Raw genomic sequence first — 27,879 nt, 5'->3', positions numbered from 1 at the left:
AAAAAAATGTAAGTTTACCATGTTATTTTAATATCATGGACTTCTTATAGGTTTTCCTAAAATCTATAAGGAGAAAACTAATTTCTGTATTTTTTTCAAAATTTTAGGTTCAGTAGTTTCGGAGATAAAGGGGGGGGGGGGAATGGTCTATTTTCTTGAATAACTTGGAAACTATTTATTTTAAAATTACAATAAAATACATTTAAGATCTTCTCAACAAGACCTTTCATTTGATATGCCACACGATGCAGTTTTCAAAATTTTTTTTTTAATTTTCCCCTTCCCCCCCCAAAAATGACCCCCCATATACAGATCTCATCTGCTCACGTCACACCTCTGTGTTTGGGTCACAGGAATTGATATGTGTACCAAATTTCAACTTAATCGGTCTAATAGATTCGGAGATAATTCGACTGTAAGCGGCGGACGGACAGACACACGAGTGATCCTATAAGGGTTCCGTTTTTGTATTCAGACGTACGGAACCCTAAATATATAAAAAGTTAAAATTTACAGAGATTTAGGATGGTGGAAGTCGCAGGCTTAACAGCTAAGCTAGTATTTACATAATATACAGCGAAAAAATCTAATAAAACTCCTAATTGGCTTAATTAAGTTTATTTATCATTGACTATATAGTAAGTCCAACATTGTACCCACCATTAGCCGCACACTGTCCCTATCTCAAGACAAATTGAAGTTGATTTAGCGATTCGAAATCCAAGAGCATTATAACAAACAAGACCAATATAACATCGGTATCCAGCAATTAGTGAATGTAGAGATAGTTGTTTTCGAGGCCGGGATTACAAAAGCAATCAATACTCTCCAAGGGATCGGTTGTCAGTGGAAGACAATCGCTCTTGTTGGATTGCCTTTCGCCGAACCACTTGACCGCAAAATCTCCGGGCCGGAGCCGACTCGTGGCAATTTGCTAAATTTGGAACTACGTCTATGTGATAACGTTTATACCGTAATACATATTTGAGGGTAGTTATAAAAATGTCTCTTCTTGGCGTATACTAAAGCCCACTGTACCATACATAGCATGTCGTCGAGTGTTTCTTCTTCTTAATATCGGTCATAAGAAAAAATTGCCGTTCAAAGTATGTAGGTATTTTTATATTTACAAGCTGTGTAATAAATACACTTGGGTTTTAAATCCGTTCTTAGATTTTTTTTTGTTATAAATCTCCATAGTATTTAAGCGCTTAAATTTATTTTTTATGACTATTAATGGCGTTTGTGCGTGTGTGTTGTATAAGAATCGTTAATCGAATCGCTCTTTCTGTTAAACTAAGTATTTCCTACCCAACAACTTTCAAAAGTAGCAATATTATCGTTTACTCCGATCACAGTAATAGTTCTGCGGCATGCCATTTGACCCAGAGCTACGTATCTCTAGCGAAGGGCTCTGGGGATGATCCCAGATCGGATTGGAAGTAGTCGTCTGATTAGCTGCAGCGAATGCTGTGTTATTTAACTGTAAGATTGCTTCGGACAAGCCATTACTGAAACAATAGTGGTTAGCAACGTTAATTACTTCTGGGAATGTAAGATGCAATTTTGCTTCCTTTTTGGTTGTAATCGAATCGATATTAAACGATGTATAGAATTTTGTACACTTTCTGCATAGTGTCACGCAGTTTAACAGTTTCATCTCCTTCCTTGCTGTCAGCATTAATGCGTATTTGGTTTTTTAAAAATAAGAACAAGACTTCTCCAAAACTGGGTTAGAGTGAAGCCTCAACAAACAACTTGAGAAACAAAACAAAAAATCGTTGAAAGAAGTACGAGCCTATTCAAATTTTCTCCGCACTTTGTTAAACCTCCCCCTTTTTGCGTATAACAATAATAATTCATCTATTTGATCGGTGTCAGTCAGTCGAATCAGAAAAAGCTATTTCTTTCTTTCCATTTTGTTTGTGATATTTCGAAGAAGGCGAGGCACTTACCTTTTTAATTGCACCAAATGAATGTACAGTTACATTAACGACTATCCGTTAAATCGCATTACATCGTGTCCAATGATTGCGTGTCGAATACGTTTCCTATTAGGGTTGTCAATATTCTTAAACTGTTAAAGCAATTTTTTTTGTCGGTCTTACCCTAATGTGTCTAATGAGAGAGAGTTTGATTTGAGAGCACTCGCGTACAACATTTTAGTTTGGTTGAATGGAAGAAATCCCAATTGGGATGAGTCCGCCATTGTACATATGTTTTTTTATCCAAGAACTGTATGGTTTAAATTTTTTGTGCAATAAAGAGAAACAAATAAAGAAACATTTAAGTTTATACATCCTGTTGTTAGTAGTAAGATTGTTGGTTGTGACTCATATCATTTACTAGCTACCTGATCACGATATATAATCATATAATAGATATATTTTTCAAAATTTGATACAAGGTATTACTTATAGACGTCACCATATCTATCATCTGAAGAGTTACCTGCTACCAAGACATATGATAATAATCATTTTGTTGTTGATGGCAATTGGGTTACATATAGTTCTTTGTCAGTTAATATTAGGAGTATCAACTATTAAGCTGTGCCAATAATTTGCAATCGGTAATTAAAAATAAGTTTAAGTGAAGTTAATTATAAAATCAAATAATCATAACGATATATTTTTACCCCAAACACATTAAACATTAAAAATCATAAGAACATCTGGCAACCCTCGCATTCTCACTACGGATGCTATCAATGGCCCTTTCAATTAAAAGTTTCTCCCGAGTTGCAGGCTGTGGCCGCCGCCGCATTGTTACAGTGTTGCCAGTGTTTTTATTGAAATTACCTCAAACCGTTTATGATGTCGAAACTTATCTTTGCTCCAGTCATGCTGTATCTTTTAGTTTGTAAAGTGAGAAGAATATAATATGTGTCAACATCAGGCCTACGTTACTATAGTTTTCAGATGTACTACCAAGATTAGTTTTTAAAAGAAACAAGGTAGGTACTCACTTTTACAGCATATATTTTAATCTTGTTCACAAAATAGCACTTATACTAAAGGCACTTGACTTCTTACAGTACTTATTCACGTCCAACCACTGTGTCACTTTCCATACGACTGCCTCATTTTGTGTTTTTCAGATCACTAAGAGGGCGCCATCTTTAGATGCGCCCCTCTCTTTTTTTAGTCAAAACAAATACTTACAACTTTTTAAATTAAATTATGTTTAAATATTATATAATCAATAACATTTAATTATTAATATTAACAGTAAAGATTATTTATTACAATTATTTTAAATCAGTTAAATTATAAATATCAGTGTTGCTGACATATGTGTTTAAAATAATATTAATGTATGCTGCATTAACTCTTATTTTAGTCTGGATTTCCTCCCTGGTGAAGACTCGAAGTTTTCAAGTGGAAGGACAGAAGGGACACTGAATGTTAAATCTGAGAACTGAAATCATGGATTTTGTTGTTGCTCTGACGATGGATGTTTTCCATCTTTCCGAAACACCGCTTAGAATACCTTTGTTAAGTCTAGATCGAGGCTTTATTTTCTTCTGCATATCTATCTCTGTTTAGTTGTTACGTATGCGTCGAGAGATCCATTCCGTTCGTACGAGAACGAGTAACATTTGCATAGAATGTTTTATTCCGACCAGTTTCGCGAAGATACACCACGCGGTTGCGTCTAGCTCGGTTTTGTTTATTGCCAATACGTTTGTATTGCAAATTATATCCAACCATTGTGTTAACGAATACAATCCAGCTAGTAAGGTTAAGAGAGAAGCAGTTTGAGGTTTAAACATTACTTAGATCGTATATCTTTATCCTCTTTATCGAGTCGCAATTTTTATTCTGAACCTTTGAGATGTTTTACGTCACAACCTCTCCATCTTTATTTGCGAGTTTTCAGTTGTACCCTCCGCCACTATGCTTCGGGGCCTGGAGTCCCCTTTTTTGGAGTGCCAAACGGAACCAACAGCTATATGTCCTGCCAAAACAAGCATGCAACTTAATTTGCAAACGTTCTTTACTTGTTTATTTTGTAAACAGCTGTTTCCTAATCGTAACTAAAAGTTGGGTAATTCCTCAACAAATCCTTCGCGTTTATGCATGCACTTGTCAAGCACAAGTTTGTGTATTAAGGAAACAATGCAGGTAACATCGAACATAAACCGACAATGTTGCCACTCCCAACTTTATGGGCCGTAAAGTATTACGCCGATACCACGCGCCGCCTCTTATGTACTGTTTATAATGCCTCGGAATACATATTGTAGAAATTACTGCGATTTTAGTAGCACAAAATTGACACAATGTTTGCCCTCGTAAAAATATGCTGTCGTTGTGAAAAGTTGCAATGAAGCTTTGCTGAGAGTTTACAGCTCATACTACTTACTTTCTACAACAAAGTTTTTATTAAAGTTCAATATTTACTTACTGAAGTGTGTGTTAGGAAGTCTTTTCATGTTGCTCTCGCTATCAACGATCGCGTATAGAAGGAAAACGGTATGATATTCTAAGTAGCAATTTGTTATTACAATACGTAACTAAATACGTTTATATATGACCTAGTAACGGATTCCGGATATATAATGCGATAGCGTCGCAGAGATATTATGGAAATTTTATATACGGTAAACTACAATGTTACATAGTTATTATCGCAATTTCATTATGATTTGTGTAATATCATGAACTTATAAGCAACCAATGAATCATGACTTAGGGTTGACAACTAAATCGATATGTTCTGGGTTTATCGCTGTAATTATAGATCCGAGATAAATGTTGACAAGCATTGTTAGTTGTTATCTTGCTTCTGGATCTAGCACATTAAGTATATATAATTTTAACATTATTAATGATCCAATTTTATCTAGTCAATTTTAAATATTTACAACTTAAGTAAACAATTTTCCAATATGTACTTAATTTCATATTTTCTTTACTAATGTAAAATTTTTATTGTTACAGGTGACGGAAAAATAGTGTTGTGCTAGTTTGTGAATTAGTGATTCGGACGGCATCGCCGCTCAAGTGGTTAGTGCGTAAAATAGTGACAGTGTTAGTGTTGTGTGTGCGTTGCGTCCGAAGTGGCGCCGACGCGGCCGTCAACTCGATGCCGGTGCGCCGATGGATCGGTGATCGCGGCCTGACTACGTCACTAGTGCAGCGTTGGTAAGTGCCCCGCCGACCTAGACCTTCGTTTTATTTTTAAAATTTAAACATCGAACTGTTGTTTATATGCGGCCATTTTATACTTGTTCTTAGTTTTTAAATTTTAGCTTGTTTGTTTAGGCGCTCATTAAGAATGGACTTGGATGCCTAGTCTGATGCATGGACTTTGTAGTAGGGATTAAGTAATATATATGATGTTCTATGAATTTTGTGCCAAGGGCGTTAAGAAATGTCTTTCTGTTTCATCTCAAGTTGCAAGGTAGACAAACTAATAAATAATGTTCAAACTAATGGGATATATGTTAACGATTTTTTGGTTTTATCGATATTCCATATTTTTTGCATTATGTATCATTCATCGGTCTTTCACTGTGAATTAAACCTGAAATTATAATACTTTGATATTTCACTCGCATCCAAATTACGATATTATGTGAAATAAATACTTATTAAAATATTCGAAATATGCAAGATCCTAAATTGTTCAGTTGCACGGTATGTTAAAACTTTAATATAAACGTAAATTACAACTGCTAGATACAAAAAAATCATACGTCACAATCACGTCTTGATGCGATCAATCGATAAAAACAAAACTTTATTTTAGGTCAGAAAGACATCCCTATTTTGAGCAACGATTAGTACTCGCCATAAATACCGATCCAACGGAAGTTTAACAAGGATTTCCTCTCAACGTTATCTGGGCTGGCATCAGAAATGATCGTGAAATTTTACCCTAAATGAGTTATCAATCTGTAAGGCAGTATAATTTATACGACACCCCTCATCGTCTCATCATACCTGAGCGTCAAAAAGGAAATGTATTTTGATATTTGGTGTCCTTTTGCTACTAGTATTGTTCTGTAGTGGAGCCCGGGTTACGGCTGTGGCACTTTACTATACCCAGATTTTTTACAGCAAAAAGGGAAAAAGGCGTGATTTTATGTATGTATTTTTACAGGTCACTCTCATCTAACCCCCACAACCTTACTATGGGAGTATCTATTAGAGATCAAACTATAATAAACTCTCTCTCAGTAAAGAGTCATTGGTACATGTTCGAAGTAGGATGACCTTAACCGATCGGTCACCTACGCTCATAACTGTAAGTTAAAAAGTATTTATTAATTGAGTGGAAGAACTATTTTTATTTTAGTGAGTAAACCGTTTCAATATAAAACAATAGACTAAAATAACAATCTTAGGTTTTAAATACGTTTAGTAAAAATACCGATTCGGAACTGTGTTCATAATAAAATTACATTCCTCAGCTGAAAATAACTATAAGACTTGAAATAAAACTTTCTTATTAAAGAATCACTGATTTATTTGACGTCATGATTCATGAATGCCGTCCAAGGTGACGGTCGGGCACAGCTAATACCTCGTCTCAAGTTGATTCATGCTATAATGGCCAGTCAGAATTTGACGGTCTTATAAATAGAGTTATCAACTGTCCTCACTTGTGCAGTGTATTAATATGACCGCTTCTCCTTCAATAAATATGTACGTGTACATACAAACATAAATTCTCAGTGTCCTCTTTTATATAGAATAGAATAGATTTATTTTCAAAATTGGATACAAGGTATCAGTTATTGACGTCACATCACTTAAATCTTATTATAACTACTACCGCTTCCAAAGCGCAAAGTGTAGGAGAAGTGGCGAAATAAACTACACTGCAGCATTCATATATTTACATAACTTAACGCCAAGCGAACTCTCACTGATGACAAAATATGGGATGCTCAAGCGGGATTTCGAAAGGGAATGGGATGTACTGATCAGGTCTTTTCCTTGCGGTGCATAGCCGAAAAGTTTTTGGCCAAGAGTCAAAAAGTCTATTGCACATTCGTAGATCTGGAAAAGGCCTATGACAGAGTTGAGAGGAATGAATTGTGGTCAGCACTTTCTATGCATGGGGTGAGCAGTCTCTTAATACGAGCACTGAAATCCTTATATGAGGATTCGAGTGCTTGTGTCAGGATAAACGGAGCGCACACTGAGTGGTTTAAGATTGAGAAAGGCGTTAGGCAAGGATGTGTTGCGTCACCGTGGCTGTTCAACCTATTTATGGATAGCTGTTTGACAGATTTGAAAGAGTCTAAAAGTGGATTAAGGATGAATGAGTTACTCGTCAAATGTCTGCTCTATGCCGACGATCAGGTTATACTGGCGTCATCAGCGGAGGAGTTACAGGAGATGGTAAACTGTATGCATGAAGCTTTAAAAGAGAAAGGAATGAAAGTGAACGTAAGTAAAACTAAAACACTGGTTTTTGAAATGGAGAAAGAAATGACAGCATGTAATATTTTGATTGGAGGAGAAAAAGTGGAGCAAGTGAAAGAGTTTGTATATCTAGGATCAAAGTTTACATCAGATGGCAAGTATGATAGTGATATTGAAAGGAGAGTGAACGCGGGGAACATGGTGAATGGAGCTTTGCATGCCTTTATGAGCAGTCAGAAACTATCCAAAAAGGCTCGACTGGCTGTGCACAGGGGCGTGTTGGTCCCGACATTAATGTATGGGAGTGAAAGTTGGGTATGGCAAAAGAAGCATGAAAGCAGAATAAATGCAGTGGAAATGAGAGCGTTAAGGAGTATGATGGGTGTGAAATTGAGTGACAGGATAAGGAACAGCGTGATAAGGGAATGTTGTGATGTGAAAGAAGATGTAGTTACAGGAATAGAAAAGGGTATGTTAAGATGGTTCGGTCATGTGGAGAGGATGAATGAAAGCAGGTTGACTAAGCAGATATACAAGGAGAGTGTGGAGGGAAAGGTCGGAGTGGGAAGACCTAGACGAACGTATCTTGATCAAATTAAGGACGTCCTGGTAAAGGGTCAGGTCAAAAGTACCCGAAACCGCCGAGCTTGTATGAAGAGAGTTATGAATGTGGACGAAGCGAAAGAAGTATGCAGAGATCGTGGCAAGTGGAAAGAGGTAGTCTCTGCCTACCCCTCCGGGAAAGAGGCGTGATTTTATGTATGTATGTATGTAACGCCAAGCCTACAAGCTACAGAGTAAAGGTTCAAAGCTTCGTTCGTAGCTTTTTTATTTTTTGCTCACTCTTATGTAGGTCTCGCGCTTTTAGATAACTTGTGATTCCTAATACACTAGGTATAACGGTGCTGTGTGGTTTGTGCTTCTAAATATGAATTCGTATAAACAGTCAAACTTACATGCATTCACGTCTTTATTCCTTACCGGGTAGACAGATAATATTCTTACAAAGACTGAAAGGCTACGTAATAACTTATTGATGGTATTGAGATTCAAATAGCGACAGGTTGCTAGCCCATCGTCCAAAGTAGAATACCAAGTTTAGGCGATGAGTTTTCCCCTTTTTTGGCTATTAGCCTTTCCCTTTGTCGCCTTTTACTACATTCTCGATAAAGAGAGATGGAATGGTCCTTAGTGTCGGGAACCACACGGTGATATAAACAATAAACAATAAATCATATAAAAATATCTTAAAATATTCCTATTCTTTAGGACCTTGTAAATTTACCATTACGAATATTATCGCTTGATAAAATATAAAAAGGTGTTTCAGATTGTATCAAATGATGACACATTGTTTGGACGGTAGCCCTTCATTCAAAGCAATCAAAATAATGAATCATCGACGGTTCTACCATTACTACCTAATCAATTATACAAATGTAAGCTACTTAGTGTTAAAAGTCATGATTTGATCTGAATCTATAGTTATTACTTTAGGTAATATAATCTATTATAACATATTTTTATATGGGGATACAATGTACATCATTTGTACCTTATATGAAAGCATCCGTAGTTATTTTTAATTAATGTTAATATATTAGGGTTTGATCCGATATGTATTTTAATAACTACTCCTCACATAGTAATGAGAACGATCCTAATATATTAGGTATTCAAAAGAGAATATAATCCAAAATGAAAGAATTAATATTTCTGCCCCAGGTAAAGTATGCGCGGGCGCCCCGGCCGAGTGCTGACCACCTCACTAATGACATTGCAATTGTGAGTAGTCTCCATTCATATTTCTGTAATTCTTAGAACGAGTGCAATGGTGTACTTTCTCAAACCAGGAACGTGTTTCGTTGGGAATAACAAAATATCGGTACATATATTATCTATGCATTCGATTCGTCTATGGTGTTTGAATATCTATGGCATAGTAGTGTCTAATCCTTAGATATAATGATGTAAGTTCCGATATTTTATTTGGCCGGATAAACACCGTCCTACCATAATTAGTTGTCAGTCTACGTCACGGGCTAATAAAACATGATCTCACTATCAACTTGTTTGAAATTATTAAAAACACTGCTGAAGACTGTTAATAAGTGCTGTAAGTCGATGTTAGAAAAAATATATATGATAGTGTCCAATTCCACATACTTAATCGTCGATTTTTTACTGGCCTCTTGGGCACATAACATAAACTAAATAAAAGCTTTTAATAAAAGATTGCTTTAAGACTAAAACTAGTGAACTTATTACGTGGTATGAATTACTTAGCCTATCTATGCTTATTCTTAGGTTTTATTTCTCAACATTGCAACATTTGCAACCTGAACTCTGGCGGCTTCATTCATGCATTTATAGCATACTGAGTCATACGTTACGCTATTCATGATAAGAGTACCATTTAAGACTCGCAGTGGATAGTAATGTTAGTACACGGTTTTTATAACTATGTGAGGTTTATTACTTTACAATGACAAAGGTGGCCGTAACTACTCGTTTTGACACTCACTTGTAACTAATGGGGGTAAATAAATTGTTAATTGGTTACCTTTATAGCACAACCATAATCAATTATTGTTGCAATTGAACTGCCACTTCTATTTTTAATTATGACTGTATTTTTAATTCTTTGTAAGCCTTGTTTTTATGGCATTATTATGCATTTAGTTAGTTTTGTTACATTTTAATAACTAGTTTGTTAATCTTTTATAACCTGCTGGTCTCATTGCATATTCTAGCAAAAGAAGAAAGACTAGTTGCACCCTCCGATATGGAGCTCGGCAAGTGAAAGTAGGTAAACAAGATTGTTACTTGTTATTTTACTCCTAAATTCCTTTGCCACCTTTGGTTTAATTGTAAGATCGACTCATGTCATAATAGGTCTGTCGTTGTCATCCGAACACAAAAACGATTAATCAAACGTTTAACTTGCAAGATGTGATTACAGATATCGTCACAGGTGAATCTAGCTCTCTCATCTTGGCGTGTTTTAACATAGGTGAAAATAAATAAGTGTAAAAAGCCTTATAGAAAACATTTTCTATTGAAACTTAAACGCCATTGGTAACTAATGACTGCCAAACAGGAGCATATATCCAAATTTTGTTTCGTTCGTCCGAAAAATCGTAATAAGTTTTTGTGCGAGCGTCCTTGAGACTTATCATGAATATAAATGAGGAACATTCCTCCGGGCCTCTATCCGCGGATCTGTTCGTTAATTATCTTAGATACGCACATAATTCGCACTCCAGCTCCTTCAATTTAATTAAATATTTCGTCTTTTTGCCGGTGTGTAATGAGCACTGAATTGTGCCTCATGAAATTTTTGCTCGAATAATTTTATCTCATTCATTGCGATTGTAACGAAATTATTTACTTTGTGAATTTTTTTTTTTAATTTCGATTTTCATTGCCTATTGTTATGTTAAGTGATGAGCTACTTCCTTTTAAAGTTAAAAAGTAAATGAATTTAGTTTATTATTGATTAAAATGAAAGTAGTACTTTCATTCATTTCAAAGTACTTGTGAATCAAGGAAAATAAGTAGGTACGCAGGGGTCTTAGGGCAAGTGGGATTAGATAGATCTTTCTTTGCCTATCAGGTTGTGTGATTAAATGTACGAGTATTTAAATGTTTACGTAAACATGGGAAGTACTATAAAGTTATTAACAGAGTATGGCCAATTCAACTAACCAAATCTGAACTGAAACTTAAACTAGTATAAGTGTTAAGTGCAGGTGCTAAGCGTTTTAGTAGTCACAGAAATAACATAAATGTTAATCGATCAAACGCTTTATTCTATTTTAAACGCTAGCAACCTGTCTCTATTTGAATCTCAATTCCATCAATAAGCCATACAACTGCATGTGGTCTTTGAATATTTTCAAGAATGTTAGCTATATCTACCCAATCATATAGGTAAAGACGTGATTGTTTGTATGTATGTAAGCCTTTTTTATGCTTATATCCTTCTCTATTGTTACAGGTGACGCGCTGCGGAGCGGTGACTAAAGCGGCTCTGCCGCTTTAAATGGATAAACGCAAGATGCTGCCAAAGAGAGCGCGTATGGATAGCATGCGGGGTCCCATTGCAAATGGACCCTTGCAATCAAGGTGAGATTCTTTGTTTTTCGTCAAATGTCACACATATATGGTATTTACCTGCTAATTCATAAACATTTTAAATCGGCCTAATGTCGATAAAGGAGAGTGATGATAATGAAAAATCGCTGCATGTTTTCTCCTAGCTGCATGTTGCCCTTGTCCACAGGACTGATATGAACTGATTTTAATGATTAATGCTCAAAAAGCAGTCGACGGCTGAGTTCTCCTGCGTGAAGCAAGATCACAAAACGTAAAAGGTTTTAGAGAGGTGAACACATAGGACATCCTGTGTTAAAAATTCAATTTGCGATTCAATTCACAATCACTTGTGGATCGGCCGATCCTAAACGGGTGCGACCCTGAATAGCTTCCTCGTTCTTATTCGCCCGGCGGGCAAGCGGCGAGTCAGCGCCGACAAAGCGTCGGTGTCCACTCGGCCCACTCCACTTATTCTTTCCCGCTAATCCTATTTGGTTTCCATCAAAACTTGCCCCAAAGGGGTTGTCCCCTCTGGCTGACTTCGCCGCCCCTCACACCACTCTTTGTTTGCCGCCAAATCTGTTTTCGTCTGCCCCGGGAAAGTTTGCGAATTTCTGAAAACTCCTTCCCCGTTCGGAATTACTTTCTCGTTTCGCTGCCGAAACTTTCCCTCGCAATAATAATAATTCTGCTCGGCTATGACGAAAGTTTAAATTATTAGTTTAATCGTACTGGCGTGCTTTAATTATGCGAATGGTGGGAGTGGAGGACTGTTGTCCCCCACTTAGTGATTAGTTAACTCAGTCGCCGCCGGTTGCGGGGCCAGTATTTGACTTGAAACTTAATTTGTTCGTCAATTTGGGAGTGTTGTCCGTTCGTAATGGCTTGCTATCGATTTGATTGTACCATCTGACTGCGTTAATTGGACGCGTTCTATGAGTGGCGCGCTGACAGTCATTGGTCTGTATAGAATTCGTCAGCTTAAAACTATTAGGATATGCTTATTTTTATTCGATCATACTTCACTTCACACATATTAAAGTAATCACTACACAACGTCTATACAAAGTAATTATTACGCGCTGTCGATTTGCCTCAAAACCCGTTAAGTGTAATTTTCTGCACTTTTAAAAACTGCCAGGTCTGCGTCTTGAACGCTTTCAAATTTTTGTTGATTAAGGACTGTGTTTATTAACATTGTCGCTATGTATTAAAACATTGACGTGTACACGCGTCCGTACATAATGTTTATTTACATAATCAACCAGCAGTGGTTATCAATGCGCAGCCTTGGCACGCCGCCGGTCACCGACACTGAAAACGTAGACGCTGATCTGATTTCCAACTAGTGAAGTCTGAACGAGTGTGTTTGTTGAAATAAACTTTGAGTAATGTCGAGAAATTTTAAAAATGATGTTAAGGTATATGAGGTGAATTAAAACGGCAGTGGTCTGCGTAGCAGACATACTCTCGCTAATTTAAACGTGCATTGAGCAGAAGTTGCCGGGGAAACTTCTATCTAGTATCGGTATACTATGCCGATCAATTGTGGAGAGCGTGGAAGAAGATATAATATCTAATAATAAAAAAATATTGTGCACATTTATCATAAAGTTTCCAAAAAATCTTTTATAACTATATACTATTTCGTGTAACTGTGTACATTTCTGTGCAATGAAGACATTACAAACAAACAAACATCAAGAATTGTTTGAAATAAGTAATTAATCACAGTTGAAAATAGGTTTAACTTAACATTTTGTGACAGCGTGAGTGAAAGAATAATAATTGGCAAAAATATCCAATCGTTCTATGTACTGTTATTATAAATAACAGCTTGGATATTATTACTTACAACGTTGAACGATATTTAACGACCCCTACGCGTGTATTGCAATTTGCAATGATGGCATTAATAGCAGAGCACTGAAGTCCAATGTGGGGCCGGTGCGAGGTCTGAGTCGCTAATGAGTGTCAATCGAGAGACGTTCTTGTGACGCACAAGCCCAATTTTGTGACGAGTTCACACAATTTCATTGTTTTATTGATTAGATTTGTTATTGATTAGCAACGTCAAAGTTTTAGCTTCTGAAGGTCTTTCATGAAAGCTATACTAAGATTCGGGCCTCACTCGAGTCATGATAGAAAATGGTCTTATTCTGATTGTTTCTCGTTTAGGATTTTGTAAACACCGTTCTCCAAAATTATAGGGTTTGCTTTATCACCAATCACCGAATTCTACGGCTAGCTTAATCTCTGGGATTATTTATTTGTAAATATTTATATTTTGTTATGAGATTAATGTATACTAAAACTATAGTTCTTAACTTCTTTATGCGATTTTTAATTGTTGTTTTTGTCAAGTAATATAAATATCTCTTTACTTTTATTTTTATTTCAAATAACTTACACATTTCTTGTGGATACGAAGCGCCGCTTGAAACGTAATCTACGACTACGATTAAAGAGGCTCTTTTAATAAAGTGATTTATGAAAATTATAATGCTCAACAAGTATTAAATATTGTTCTCTCCTGTGCTTTAATAATAAGATTCAAAATTTGTACATTATCGTCTTCGTTTCGAGTTTCGTATCCCATTACCACAATTAACATATAGACTTTATGGCTAGTGTGACTTGTTTATAAACTTCATTAACTAATAATTACTAATTCCAACCGTATTTCTATTTTCCAGGCCCTTAGTGGCGTTATTAGACGGTCGCGACTGCACCGTAGAGATGCCAATTCTCAAAGACGTCGCCACGGTGGCGTTCTGCGACGCCCAGTCCACGTCAGAGATCCACGAGAAGGTTCTGAATGAGGCGGTGGGCGCGCTCATGTGGCACACTATTATACTGACAAAAGAGGACTTGGAGAAGTTCAAGACGTTGAGGATTATCGTACGCATAGGTTCCGGGGTCGACAATATTGATGTCAAAGCCGCGGGAGAATTAGGTGAGCATTGGTTTTCTTTTTCTCTTTCTTGTTCGTTAACCCCGCAAGTGATATTTGGATGGATTGGGAAGGGATACAGACGTGATTAATTCAATGTTGGATGCTGGATCCAATTATTTTACGTATGTATCAACTTCCAACTCTGACCCCATTTTTTAATTATGTAGCATGATTTGATGGACGGTACTATATTAAGCGTAAAGACGGCAGATATTATACCCTTGCTTAAATTTGTCATGAAATAAACAAAGAATTAAGTTGTCGCGTTACAAACATGTACTCGAAAAAAAAAAATTCGCTTGTTGATAGAAATTATTTTTTTTGTAGTATTATAATAGGCAATTATTAAATCCGTTTGTTGTATATGTTTTTCAGGCATAGCAGTATGTAATGTACCAGGTTACGGCGTAGAAGAAGTAGCGGACACGACAATGTGTCTCATATTGAATTTGTACCGGCGGACGTATTGGCTCGCCAATATGGTGCGGGAAGGAAAAAAATTCACAGGTAAATATTACTTATCATTGAAATATTTGGTCTAGATAAAATAAACACTATCGGTCGGACAGTAGGTCAAGCTAAGTAACTAAGCCAGAAGGTTATGAGGTAGTTAAATACGCGCAATATATAATCCATGCATCTTCAGGAGTACAAAGATTGCATATGATTTAAGATAAAGCTTGGCATTAATAGAATTGCAGTTGTTTTCAAAAGTAAGAGGAAAAGGTGCTAAACTACACTTGCATGATTAATCTTTTTCATCATTACCATATCCTGATAATACATATGTATCCTGGTACATTAGCACCAGGTGACTGTAAAGTGCTCTGCCTTGCAATGACTTTGCATGTTTTAAATTTTTCAATCCGCCTGTCAGACTGGTGTCACAAACGCTGATGAAATTCCTAAAATTGGTTCGAGCCAGTTTGTGAATTTCATCGAGCTCTTTGACATGTTTATTCTATATAATATATTAATGCACCATGGTCTTCTTACATCGTTTTAAATTTGAACATTCAGGTCCAGAGCAGGTGCGCGAAGCAGCGACGGGCTGCGCGCGCATTCGCGGCGACACGCTGGGCATCGTGGGGCTGGGCCGCATCGGCTCGGCCGTCGCCCTCCGCGCCAAGGCTTTTGGCTTTAACGTCATCTTCTATGACCCCTACTTACCTGACGGCATTGAGAAGTCGCTAGGGCTCACTAGAGTCTACACACTACAGGTAACTGTTTTGATATTGATAACCACCGCGCTAAGCGTTCGGCTTTCATCTTTAATGACCCTTACCTACCTGACGACATGGAGTAGTCGTTTGGGCTCGTTTGACGTACTCAACCTTCGTCCTCGTCCATATTGGATCTAGCCCCCTTATTTACCAATGTTGACGGGGCAGGCAAACATATGTCGTATTTTCTCTCTCTATCACTCTGGAAAAGGGATAGGCAGACAGAGACAGGATAGGAAGGACATACACGTGAATAAATCCAGTTTGCTGAATTTTTAGGCGATGGGCTGGCGACCTGTCTCTAGTTGAATCTCAATTCTATCGTTAAGCCAAATAGCTGAACGTAGCCATTCAGTCTTTTCAAGACTGTTGGCTCTGTCTACCCCGCAAGGGAGATAGACGTGAGCATATGTATGCTGAATATGCAGGTTTCCTTCCGCGTTTTCTCTTACCATAAAGAGCATAACGAATGAAACTACATATCATCAAAAACAAAAGTCGAGAACTATTAATATTACTAACAGCTGACGTCCATTATAATTAATTTGAATAATGTTTTGCATAAGCACTGACCACAGACACATCCGTGCCCTATCTACGACTGTATTGTCTGTCGGAATTGATTATCTTAGTACTTGATAAACACGCCATAGATTGTATTGACTATGGAACACTAATATTGACCGGGGCCTGTATGTTTGTCAGATAGTCTATAGCTCTGATACTGTTTAGTTAGAGATAGCTGTTTGATCTGTACGTGTTATCGTGGCTTTGCTTGAGTCTAGAGCCCGTGGAAATAGTATCAGCTACTAATTGACTGTGTGCACTTTCTTATCATGTAATGTTCTTGATACATACTCACTTGTTAAACCCTTTCGGGCTAGACAGAACAAACGAACCAACAGTTCAGAAAAGGCCCATTAAAGGCTTAAGAATTTTACTGAAAATCCTTGATGCAAGCTGAGATAGGATTCGTTTTTAATAAAAGCCATAAACGTATAAAACATGAGTTCGGCTTCGTGTAATACCTCACTCCAGAATCGTGGTCGTAGGTGGAGCTTGGATTCCTCGTCAGAATTGGTGAACTGTGTTCAAATCAGAAGGCTGATAATGATACATTTATTTATTATTTATTTATTTATTTCATCAAAACTATACATACATATTTATAGTCCCGTCTTTATCCCTTGCGGGATAGACAGAGCCAACATTCATTAAAAGACTAATAGGCCACGTTCAGCTGTAGCTTAATCATAGAATTGAGATTCAAATAGTGAAAGGTTGTTAGCCCATCTCCTAAAAAAATTCCCAATTTTCTTGTATCCATAGGAAAGAAATGGAGTGGTCCTTTTCTTTTTAGTTTTGGTGCCAGGAACCACACGGCACTTTTCTATATTGATACAATATGCCATCATAACGACGGTTGAAAGGCTAATTGTGTCAAGCGACATTTTTTGAGATATTGAGTTATATACATATTTGGAATCAGCGAATTTTTCTCCATCGTTTGGGCTCACTCTCATATTTTTCTGAGCATTTTTTTGGCGCTTGACACAACCGCAAAAAAGGGTCTCATTTTGGCGGTCATTGATCTAAACGACAAAGATTTGGGTAAATTTGTGGATCTGCCACTTAAACCTTTTTGACTTTTATCATAATTTTTGTGTCAAGGCGTATGGATTACATTGCATCATACTATTTTGAAAATCAGAGGCGATTGCGCCAATTTGCCTTTTCGCTTTTTATAGGATATGGTCGCTTGACCCATTTTGATTTCTAAGATAATATTGAAGTACGTCGCTTAGCCGTTTTTGTTTTCTATCGCTCCACACACGCATGTCGTTTGACACATTTTGTTGCACGATGTAGGTAGTTATCGTGTTGTGTGCGCTACCGAGGCATGTTTCGCTCGCGCTCGCGCGCGTCTTCGGCGTCAGTCAAACGCCGGCGGTTAACGAAGTTGTACATACATACATACATAAAATCACGCCTCTTTCCCGGAGGGGTAGGCAGAGACTACCTCTTTCCACTTGTCACGATCTCTGCATACTTTCTTCGCTTTATCCACATTCATAACTCTCTTTATGCATGCTCCTTTATTTTCTATTTCTGTAACTACATCTTCTTTCAAATCACAACATTTCTTTACCACGCTGTTCCTTATCCGGTCACTCAATTTCACACCCATCATACTCCTTAACGCTCTCATTTCCACGGCATTTATTCTGCTTTCGTGCTTCTTTTGCCATACCCAACTTTCACTCCCATACATTAATGTCGGAACCAACACGCCCCTATGCACAGCCAGTCGAGCCTTTTTTGATAGTTTCTGACTGCTCATAAAGGCATGCAAAGCTCCATTCACCATGTTCCCTGCGTTCACTCTCCTTTCAATATCACTAACACACTTGCCATCTGATGTAAACTTTGATCCTAGATATACAAACTCTTTCACTTGCTCAACTTTTTCTCCTCCAATCAAAATATTACATGCTGTCATTTCTTTCTACATACATACATACATTAAATCACGCCTCTTTCCCGGAGGGGTAAGCAGAGACTACCTGTTTCCACTTGCCACGATCTCTGCATACTTCCTTCGCTTCATCCACATTCATAACTCTCTTCATGCATGCTCGGGGGTTTCGGGTACTTTTGACCTGACCCTTTACCAGGACGTCCTTAATTTGATCAAGATACGTTCGTCTAGGTCTTCCCCCTCCGACCTTTCCCTCCACACTCTCCTTGTATATCTGCTTAGTCAACCTGTTTTCATTCATCCTCTCCACATGACCGAACCATCTCAACATACCCTTTTCTATTCCTGTCAATACTTCTTCTTTCACATCACAACATTCCCTTATCACGCTGTTCCTTATCCGGTCACTCAATTTCACACCCATCATACTCCTTAACGCTCTCATTTCCACTGCATTTATTCTGCTTTCGTGCTTCTTTTGCCATACCCAACTTTCACTTCCAAACATTAATGTCGGGACCAACACGCCCCTATGCACAGCCAGCCGAGCCTTTTTGGATAGTTTCTGACTGCTCATAAAGGCATGCAAAGCTCCATTCACCATGTTCCCCGCGTTCACTCTCCTTTCAATATCACTATTACACTTGCCATCTGATGTAAACTTTAATCCTAGATATACAAACTCTTTCACTTGCTCAACTTTTTCCCCTCCAATCAAAATATTACATGCTGTCATTTCTTTTTCCATTTCAAAAACCAGTGTTTTAGTTTTACTTACGTTCCCTCTCATTCCGTTCTCTTTTAAAGCTTCATGCATACAGTTTACCATCTGCTGTAACTCCTCCGCTGATGACGCCAGTATAACCTGATCGTCGGTATAGAGCAGACATTTGACGAGTAACTCATTCATCCTTAATCCACTTTCAGACTCTTTGGTTGAACAGTTCCGGTGACGCAACACATCCTTGCGTAACGCCTTTCTCAATCTTAAACCACTCAGTGTGCGCTCCGTTTATCCTGACACAAGCACTCGAATCCTCATTATAAGGATTTCTTTTTTGTTTTATTTAAAAATAACCGTTATTTAATTCCTAAAAAATTATTGTATTGATGACAAGAACCTAAAGTCATGATCACCTTTCTATTGGCATGCCCTTTGTTTCAATTGCTCAATTTTCTTTTTGTATTATTTTGTCTTTTAAACTGAAATATCAATTTAGTGTTGAAAATTACATGGCATTTAAATCATTTTCAATTATTTTGTATTACATGGGATGGGCGCTTGAACCATTTTGCTGTCCAGTTATTTGTTAACTTCAAGCATTTGACTCATTTTGCTGTCAAGTTATTTGTTCATTTCAAGCATTTAACTCATTTTGCCTTTCCCTGGAAAAGTGTCATTTTGATGTAAGCGCCACAAAATTACTGAAATATTGCTAAATAGTAACAGAAATAATGGTTTTACGTACTTTTTAACCTTATAAATATACTGTATTAATTTTATCAAAATCGGTCAAGCCATTTTTTAACAGCGAATTTTTTTCCAAAAATAAAAACTTTAAACCGCTTTTTCTCAGCTTTCACAAAATGGCGCTTACCACAATTAGCCTTTCAACCGTCGATAATAATATTTACTTAAAAATTCTGTATGCGTAGACAGAACACTGAAGATGGTTCCACATCTGTTGTATCAAGAGATTATGTCTGTTGTCATACATTTGTTTGTTGTCAACAATGCACTGTTCGTACGTAGGGGTCGTACAGGTCGCACGTCTACCTACATTATGAAAGATAAACAGTTCCGCTCCGTCTGGACATTGGTTATTGTTTATCGGAATGATAATATTGACGTATTATGAATTGTAGGTATTTTCTTTATTTACGTAGAGACAACCTTTACATGTATGTTTTTGTCAAAGTTATTTTATTTATTTACTTGCATTACCAATTTGGTTCAAATGGCCAAATTTCTCATTATTACATTTGTCGAAAGTCACTTTTTACTCTCTCATATTTGCATGTTACTGCCCTAGTAGCATGGCACGCGCGACACAGTTTTTATCGCGCGAGAAACTATGGCTGTTATGCTTTTTATTATGACGTGAAACGGGACGGCAATAGTTTTTCAGCGCGATGAAAACGGCATCGCGCGTACCTTGCTACGGGGACTGGTTGCCATGTAATAACCATCCACTGCAATATTTCGGGGCTCTGGAATATACGAATTTAATTTAAAAGTATTTCCCAGATATATTTACATATTAACTGTTTGAGATTTTTTAAATGAGATTTTTAAATGTTATTTTATGTCTGTTTCAGGACCTCCTATTCCAGAGTGATTGTGTATCACTGCACTGCAGCTTAAATGAACACAATCATCACCTAATCAATGAGTTCACTATCAAACAAATGCGTCCAGGTGAGATATTAAATTATCTAAATATATTAATTGTATACTAGATTCATTCTTAGATTATAATTTGAAACTTCCTAAAGTAGGTTAAATTTTATAAGAGAGTAATATACATTACTAATTCTACGGGACTGACGATACTAGTTTTGTCTGCAGCCATGCCATCGTCGAATAATCCGAATCTTGACCTCTAGATATTTATAAATTAAAATTCTTAACATGTTCTCGGTTCATTGGATTTATTGTGCGTTCTTTATTTCGGATTTTCTCATCTCGCTCCTCTCCCAATCTTGTGGAAACAATGCGCGAATATTTGAGCCGCCTTCAAATTCCACTGAGATCCCATAGTCGGAGTAGTTATACTGGACCATATCATGATTACAGTTCAGGTTTGAATTAATTAGATTTCCTTTATTACACATAAGAAAAATATTTAAATCATCAGGCGGTTTTTACATGAAGTAATTCCTGTTTTTCCCTTGCAACCTTTTCGGTGGAACCTAACCTTTACTCAGTAGAGTTCATCCCACCACCACCCAATGCTCTACCAACCTTTCGGTATACCTTTGCGAATAATACTATTTGAATCTAGGAAAGGAGTGTGCTGCTTTCGTGACTGCTCCCTTACAGAGCACTTTTTCTTTAATCCCGCTAAAAAAATCGCTATAATGTCCCTACTTCGTGTTATAACAAATTACTCATACCTTATATAAGTATTTCTAGTATTAGAGATGAATCGATAATGGTTAATACTTGCTCCCCACAGGCGCGTTCTTGGTGAACACGGCTCGCGGCGGGCTGGTGGACGACGAGGGGCTGGCGGCGGCGCTGAAGCAGGGCCGCATCCGGGCGGCCGCTCTCGATGTGCACGAGAACGAGCCCTTCAACGTTTTTCAGGTACCCTTAGCTTCTTTATCACACGAGAAATGAGCAGTATCTCGCTCGCTAATTGAAACTTTGACTTAAATGTGTGTGTTTTTAGGATCGCTTGTTAGTTTTAACTGATAAATTTGTTTTCTTCTTTCTCCGCCCGTTAGTCTTAGTGACAGAGGTGAAAGGTCAGGTATACAGGGCCTCCATATACATCATGTTTTTTCTTCTAACACCTTAACTGTTCTACCAGCAGCAGTCTTCTTTAACAAGTTGTCATCCGCACTGTTTCCAGGGCCCTCTGAAGGACGCCCCGAACCTCCTATGCACACCTCACGCGGCGTTTTATTCCGACGCGTCCGCGCAGGAGCTGCGGGAGATGGCGGCCTCCGAGATCCGGCGCGCCATCGTCGGCCGCATCCCCGACTGCCTGCGGAACTGTGTCAACAAGGTGCGTGTACACTTACTTATAGAGGGGCTCAACAATTCAATTATTTGTAATTACGCATGTGAAGAAATGTTTTAGTCACCATTTTTAGCTGATTGACCATAAATGGCGCAAAATTTTCTCGAAATTGGTCAGATTCCGTGGACTTGAAACATCTGAAAGTAGTGCTGTAATAGGCTATTTGACAAAGTTCTAAAAACTATCTTAGGGTATTTATTTGTTTATAAGGAGCCCTACAAAAATACTTTTCCGCCTCTATTACAGCTATTTTATTAAAAAATCGAAAAAGAAAATGAAATATTCAAATATGCCGCCAAAACGCGACTTTTAGCAATATGGCGGCCATGGCATGCAGTGACGTAAATTTCGTGTAAATATCATACAAAGCATGTTGGTGTTTTTTTTTATTTAACTTGTGCCACGTCATATGTGTGAAAATTATTAAAATGAGTTCCTATAAATGTTGTGCAGTGCCTCAATGCACTAATACAACAATAAAATCTCCTACGAAACTGTTTTTTTCTATGCCGATGGATTTGAATATTCGCAAGAAGTGGTTTCAGATCATGATCTAAGATTACCAAAATATACTTACATTGATGTTTTCACATTTCTCAGTTCGGCAGCATAGAAATCTAGATTGTCTTTGAAGAAGACGCCAACCATTATTGCGTCCACTTTTGGTAGGTTTCGACTGTCCGCTTTCGCGGAATTGGTTTCCATTATTAAATACCTATGTTATCTGAGTAATCCTGAGCGAACAAACACTTATAAAATCTTGAAAAATAATAGCGAACACCTGTGGCGTAACTATACCATTCGTGGCCCGTGGCAAATTCATCGGATTGGTACGTTCTAAAAATAGGTTACAACCCTTTTTTTACAAAAGCTTTGAATTTTTAATATTTTTTTTACTTGTGTAGGAAACTGAGTAGGTAACAAAAATAAATCAAAGACTAAAACTTATTTTACTAAACATGTATGATAAATAAGAAATGTTGGGAGTTGGGATTCTCCTCTGACCGGGGGCCCCTTCCGGCTGGGGGCCCGTGACATTTTGCCGACTTGCCACCCTGTAGTTACGCCACTGGCGAACACTAAGGAACGGTACGATCCACAGTGTGTTTATGGATAATTGACGTCGATAATCGTTTAGTCACGTGACAGCTGCATAAAAAAACCTAATTTTCTGAGACGGATTTTGTTAAAATAATGCAATTTTTTTATCTCGCGTTATTACAAATCGCTCAAAAAAAATAATATTAAGACTGATGACATAAAAGATATGTATATTTTTAATACAGTCAAATAGCCTATTGGTGTCACATTTTTTAAGGTCAATTCTAAAAAAACACCACGGGAAAATTGGTTTTATCTTTGGGCTTGTATTTATATTTGGCGATGTTATATTTAAATCGCGCTATTTTTGTGTTCTAAGTAGGTAATGTTGTTTCATAGTAAGACAGACGATGTTTGACGTGTAGCATTGTGACCGCAGGACTACTTCCTACCGGGCGCGGGCGCAGTGGGCGGCGTGGGCGCGGTGGGCGGCGTGGGCGCGGTGGGCGGGCCGCTGCCGGCGGGCGGGCTGCCGGCGCCGGGCTACGCGGAGAGCATGAACGGCGGCTACTACAGCGGCGGCGCGCAGGCCGCGCACTCCACCACGGCCGTGCACGAGCCGCCCGCGCCGCCCGTGCCGCTGCAGCAGCCGCCGCCGCAGCAGCCGCCCATCTCGCTGGTAAACATTATCACCACATACTACCTACCTACTACATTCATATTCATTTGTTTGTTTGTTTGTAATATCTTTATTGCACATATGAAAAGGCACAAAATACAGTCAATTTGTAAGAAAAAATACAGGGTGATTTTAAATTCACCTGCATAAATTTAACTGTTAAGTGTGTAAAAAACGTTAAAAGAAAAATATCGGTTCATATTACAGAAAGTACGAAAAAAAATTAAAGTATCAAAATCCACGATCCTAAATACGTCATATCACCCCGGCCAGTGGAAAAGCGACGCGTAAGATTCAGAGGTCAACGACACAATTCATTCAGCTGAGCGATCTCGACAACTCTGTACTTTACTTGATCTTGATACTAGAAAAATAATTTATTTTTCAGACATTTATTTACATGTTTAGTTTTAATTTCTTTTTGTAGTATTGGTCTTTAATAAAGCGTGTGACGTAGTTTTTGAGGGTTTTCAAAAGTGAAAATGATGACGTTTAATTTAAATAAAAATAGGCTCAAACGGCTCAGAAGCATGTGTATAGTCTATGTTTAAAAGGATGCAGTTGTTTTAAATATCACCCTGTATACAAAAGCTAACTTATCCCACTTAGGAATCTCTTTCTTTGAAACAATATTATTCAAGGGTTGACCCTTGAATAATATTGTTTCAAACACTATATTGACGTCTATGTTTAAAAGGATGCAGTTGTTTTAAATGTCACCCTGTATACAAAAGCTAACTTATCCCACTTAGGAATCTCTTTCTTTGAAACAATATTATTCAAGGGTTGACCCTTGAATAATATTGTTTCAAACACTATATTCATTTTGTCGAAACTTTATATGTAGTCAATAACAAATCATAATAATCAATTAAACATTTTACACAAAAAATAATAAAATATTACATACACTGTCGTAATTAAATAGTAAAAAAATATATACATAAATCACGCCTCTATCCCGGAGGATTTCTGTACCATATTACGATTTACTTCTTCCGACAAACATGGTCCACTAGAGTCCACATGCTAAGAAGACGAATTTTATCGCCACACACATCAGTACAGCGCAGCTAGACAAATTGATTTTGTTATATTTGTAATAACGATAAATGTTTAGTTACTGTTTGGCGGGAAAAAGACTATTGATTTGTGGCATGTACAGCAATCAGATTGACTTCCACCGTGTTTACTAGCTTTATTATATCAGACCAAGGATTAATTTTATCTGAAAAGTCCGCGCAAGCGACAAATACAGGCCTCTAAAAAAGCCTTTGGAATTAAGTTCCATATTGAATCATGATAACAACATTCTCCTGACGTTATTGCTTCCGTATACATCTACTATAAACACAATTTAGAATGGTAAAGTAAAAACTCCCACCTGAACACCAAATGTCCTCTTTTCTTCCTCCGTAAGATACCCTAAATTCAATCACTAGATGTTTAATTCAATCCCGCCTTAGTACTGTACTAGTGTTTTATATTTGTAATGTAATTCCTTTAGTGAACAATAAAACATTTACTTATTATAATTATAAACTTTATACGCACTAGCAGCTCATTAAGCTGATGCGTGTGAGTTTTGATGGTTGGAGATTTTTAAAGTTTGTCTAGTTACAATGATAATTTTGTTTACAGCCAATCAACACGTCTGACCCGGCCAACCACCAGCTCAACAAAGAGAGCTCGGACGTCCACTAGGCGGGCATTACTACGCTACGTTGCAGTAACGTAAGATTCGCCAATATACAATACAAACAATAGTTTTATTCCGACGTAAACTATCTTAAGTAAGCGGACGTTATGACCCGTTTGCATTGAGATGCTAGGGGCGCTGTGAGAGCTATACAAATTTTTTGTTTGGCAGCCATCTTGGGAAGGAATGTTTTTTTGTGATAAACAGGATAATTTAAGTCAGTTACAAACAATTCTTATAATACTTAATCTCAACAAGAACTTTGACAATTCTGGTTGTTATATCAGGATAAATACGTAACAGTATTACTTATCCTGCTAAAACTCCAAGCAAGACATTCAGACTGTAAAATGGTATGTTTTAACTTACGAATATGTGTGAATATCTGTTGTATGATGTTGGTATTGTTATTTTACATATTAGTTAGCCCGTCATCCCTGTTTAGCAATTAATAGGCAAATATTAGATGTTTGTTTAGTTTAAAATAATTTACACACAAGTGATAGAACAGTGGGTATGTATTCATATGATAATATTATACAGTTTCCATTGTAAATTCGTGATATATAATATATCTTAAGTAATGTGAATAATTCTTATAATGATATATATTATTCAGCAAATGGAGTACATACCTGTTACTATCACATAACGCTTCGGACTTAATATTTCCCAGATGTATGTTTATTTTTGGGACTAAACATAAAATTATTGTGATTCTTGCACATTAGAAAAATTCGTTTGTCAAAAATTTATCAACTAAACGCAATTAAGCAGAAGTTCCTTACTTAAGCCCGTGGAAATAGTTATATGTTTGTATTTATATTTAAATAAAATAGGCATAAATAAATTTATCATCCATCGAATTCAACATTTGCAACGTAAAGCATAGTGTCACAGTGATAAAGTGGACTTTCGAGCGGTGAACGGAATAAGAATAGAATTATTGAGTTAGAATAATGACTGATGAAGCAGTGCCGCCGAATTGAGCGTGTGACTGATTGTACGACGAAGTACGTTTACAAAATACAGTGTGATTCACAGACATTATACGTAGTGACGGAGAGGCGCAAACTGTAAGAGTACCTAATTAGTGGTATTCTGTATAAACTTGCAGCCGTGCCCGCACTTTTGATTTTGAAAAAATAAATATGTAGATGCAAAAATGTATCCTATTCTAATCGTTTCTATAATCATATTTTATAGGTTTTGGTTTAAGAAGACAAATTTCTTTGTCCACCAAAACGGTTTTGAAACAACTACAGATTTAATGACGCCACGAAAATTAAATTCCATTTCGTGAAGATTTCGCCGTACAATGAATTTGTCAAAAGCGCGTGCACGACTACAATTTACACAGCCGGCAATGTAAAAATTATATTGATCTATATCAGTGACGCGACCTGCGTAGTCTAGTATATAGTTCGTCTGTGGTGTGATTAATGTATTTGTAAGGCGTCTCAATGCAAACGTCTATATGAGCGAATAGTCGATTCTGTGTTTGTATTTGGTAAGTTGGGACAGCTATATATAAATACTGTTATGTGTAAATGCGTGTTGCTATCGCGGGCCGATGCGTGTGAGTGGCGGAGAGGATGGCGAGTCGCGGGTGGCTAGCTGTTGGGTTGCAAGGGATGGGATTCGATTCTAGAAAATGTTTGGTACCTGACTGTACACATAGATTAATCTAAAAGAGGTCTTAATGTACGGAATAAATTTGGATCTAAATAATATATTAACGTCGCGGATTAAGCAGTGAATCTTACGATGAGTGTAAAGAGGGATCAAAATAGATTTTTAGTCTTCCTTCTTTCTCTCGCGTTTATGTTTCTAACAGGCTTTGACATCGCTTTAAAAGATCTATGCGTGAATCGGGTGCCATTTCCTTAATTTTCTGGAAAATTCCCTAGGATCTGTCAGTGTGTCTATAATTTCAACAAAATCAAACACAAAATCCTCACCTGTTTCCCGGAGGGTTAGGCAGAGACTATATCATTCCACTTGCTATTTACCTCTCGTACGTGCTCGTCGGTTTAGTGTAGTCTTGACCTGATCTCTATCATTTACAAAACGTTAGATAAATAATTATAGCCACAGCCCACAGCGAGCGACCCCGGCCAGCCGGTGGAGTATGCGCGGTCACAGAAGTATATAAACTAGCATTTTGCTCGCATTTGTGTCATCCCCGGACCGAACTCCGAAACGCATGCATACGAACTTATTTTTAAGCATCAAACAAATGGACTGTAGATTCTATCATCACACTTAATTAAAGAGGAAACTGGAGGTAGTGTTTTTTTTTTATTATTTGAATGTACAAAATCATGCTTTCATTTGATTATTTTTTTCTAAATAGAGTTTAAGTGACGAATTTGTACATGAACAGCAAGACGGATGCGTTACCCAATAACCACCTGTTTTAAAATCGCGAGAATTGGTATTTAAAATTAGTATTTACTTACAGTTTAGTTTAATGACAAAAACAATGTGTATATTTTATGAGAAAAAAGTTCTTAAATAAAACTATTGTTTTCGGATTAAATACTCTGGTGTTTTATTTGTTATTACAATCC

General features: G+C 37.2%; 1 protein-coding gene across 5 annotated transcripts in view; it reads left to right on the top strand.

The window, feature by feature from the left end:
- Nucleotides 1–27,850, top strand: part of LOC106130744 (C-terminal-binding protein) — a 72,559-nt gene extending 44,709 nt beyond the window's left edge. For 4 of the 5 annotated variants that reach the window (XM_060951100.1, XM_060951096.1, XM_060951099.1 and 1 more), the window contains 11 exons: nt 4,947–5,150; nt 9,108–9,167; nt 11,383–11,510; nt 14,177–14,436; nt 14,812–14,943; nt 15,457–15,656; nt 20,458–20,557; nt 21,318–21,448; nt 21,717–21,872; nt 23,368–23,607; nt 25,249–27,850. In XM_060951100.1, coding sequence (XP_060807083.1) covers nt 11,428–11,510; nt 14,177–14,436; nt 14,812–14,943; nt 15,457–15,656; nt 20,458–20,557; nt 21,318–21,448; nt 21,717–21,872; nt 23,368–23,607; nt 25,249–25,311 — 1,365 coding nt within the window. In that variant the 5' untranslated portion in view covers nt 4,947–5,150; nt 9,108–9,167; nt 11,383–11,427 and the 3' untranslated portion in view covers nt 25,312–27,850. The remainder of the gene's footprint in view (nt 1–4,946; nt 5,151–9,107; nt 9,168–11,382; nt 11,511–14,176; nt 14,437–14,811; nt 14,944–15,456; nt 15,657–20,457; nt 20,558–21,317; nt 21,449–21,716; nt 21,873–23,367; nt 23,608–25,248) is intronic. The other variant, XM_060951097.1, reaches the window with a different exon arrangement.
- The last annotated feature ends 29 nt before the right edge of the window (nt 27,851–27,879 follow it).

Source organism: Amyelois transitella, chromosome 23, assembly GCF_032362555.1.
Source record: "Amyelois transitella isolate CPQ chromosome 23, ilAmyTran1.1, whole genome shotgun sequence".
Lineage (NCBI taxonomy): Eukaryota > Metazoa > Arthropoda > Insecta > Lepidoptera > Pyralidae > Amyelois > Amyelois transitella.
The sequence above is the reverse complement of the archived record's forward strand: the minus strand, read 5'-3'. Positions and strand labels throughout refer to the sequence as shown.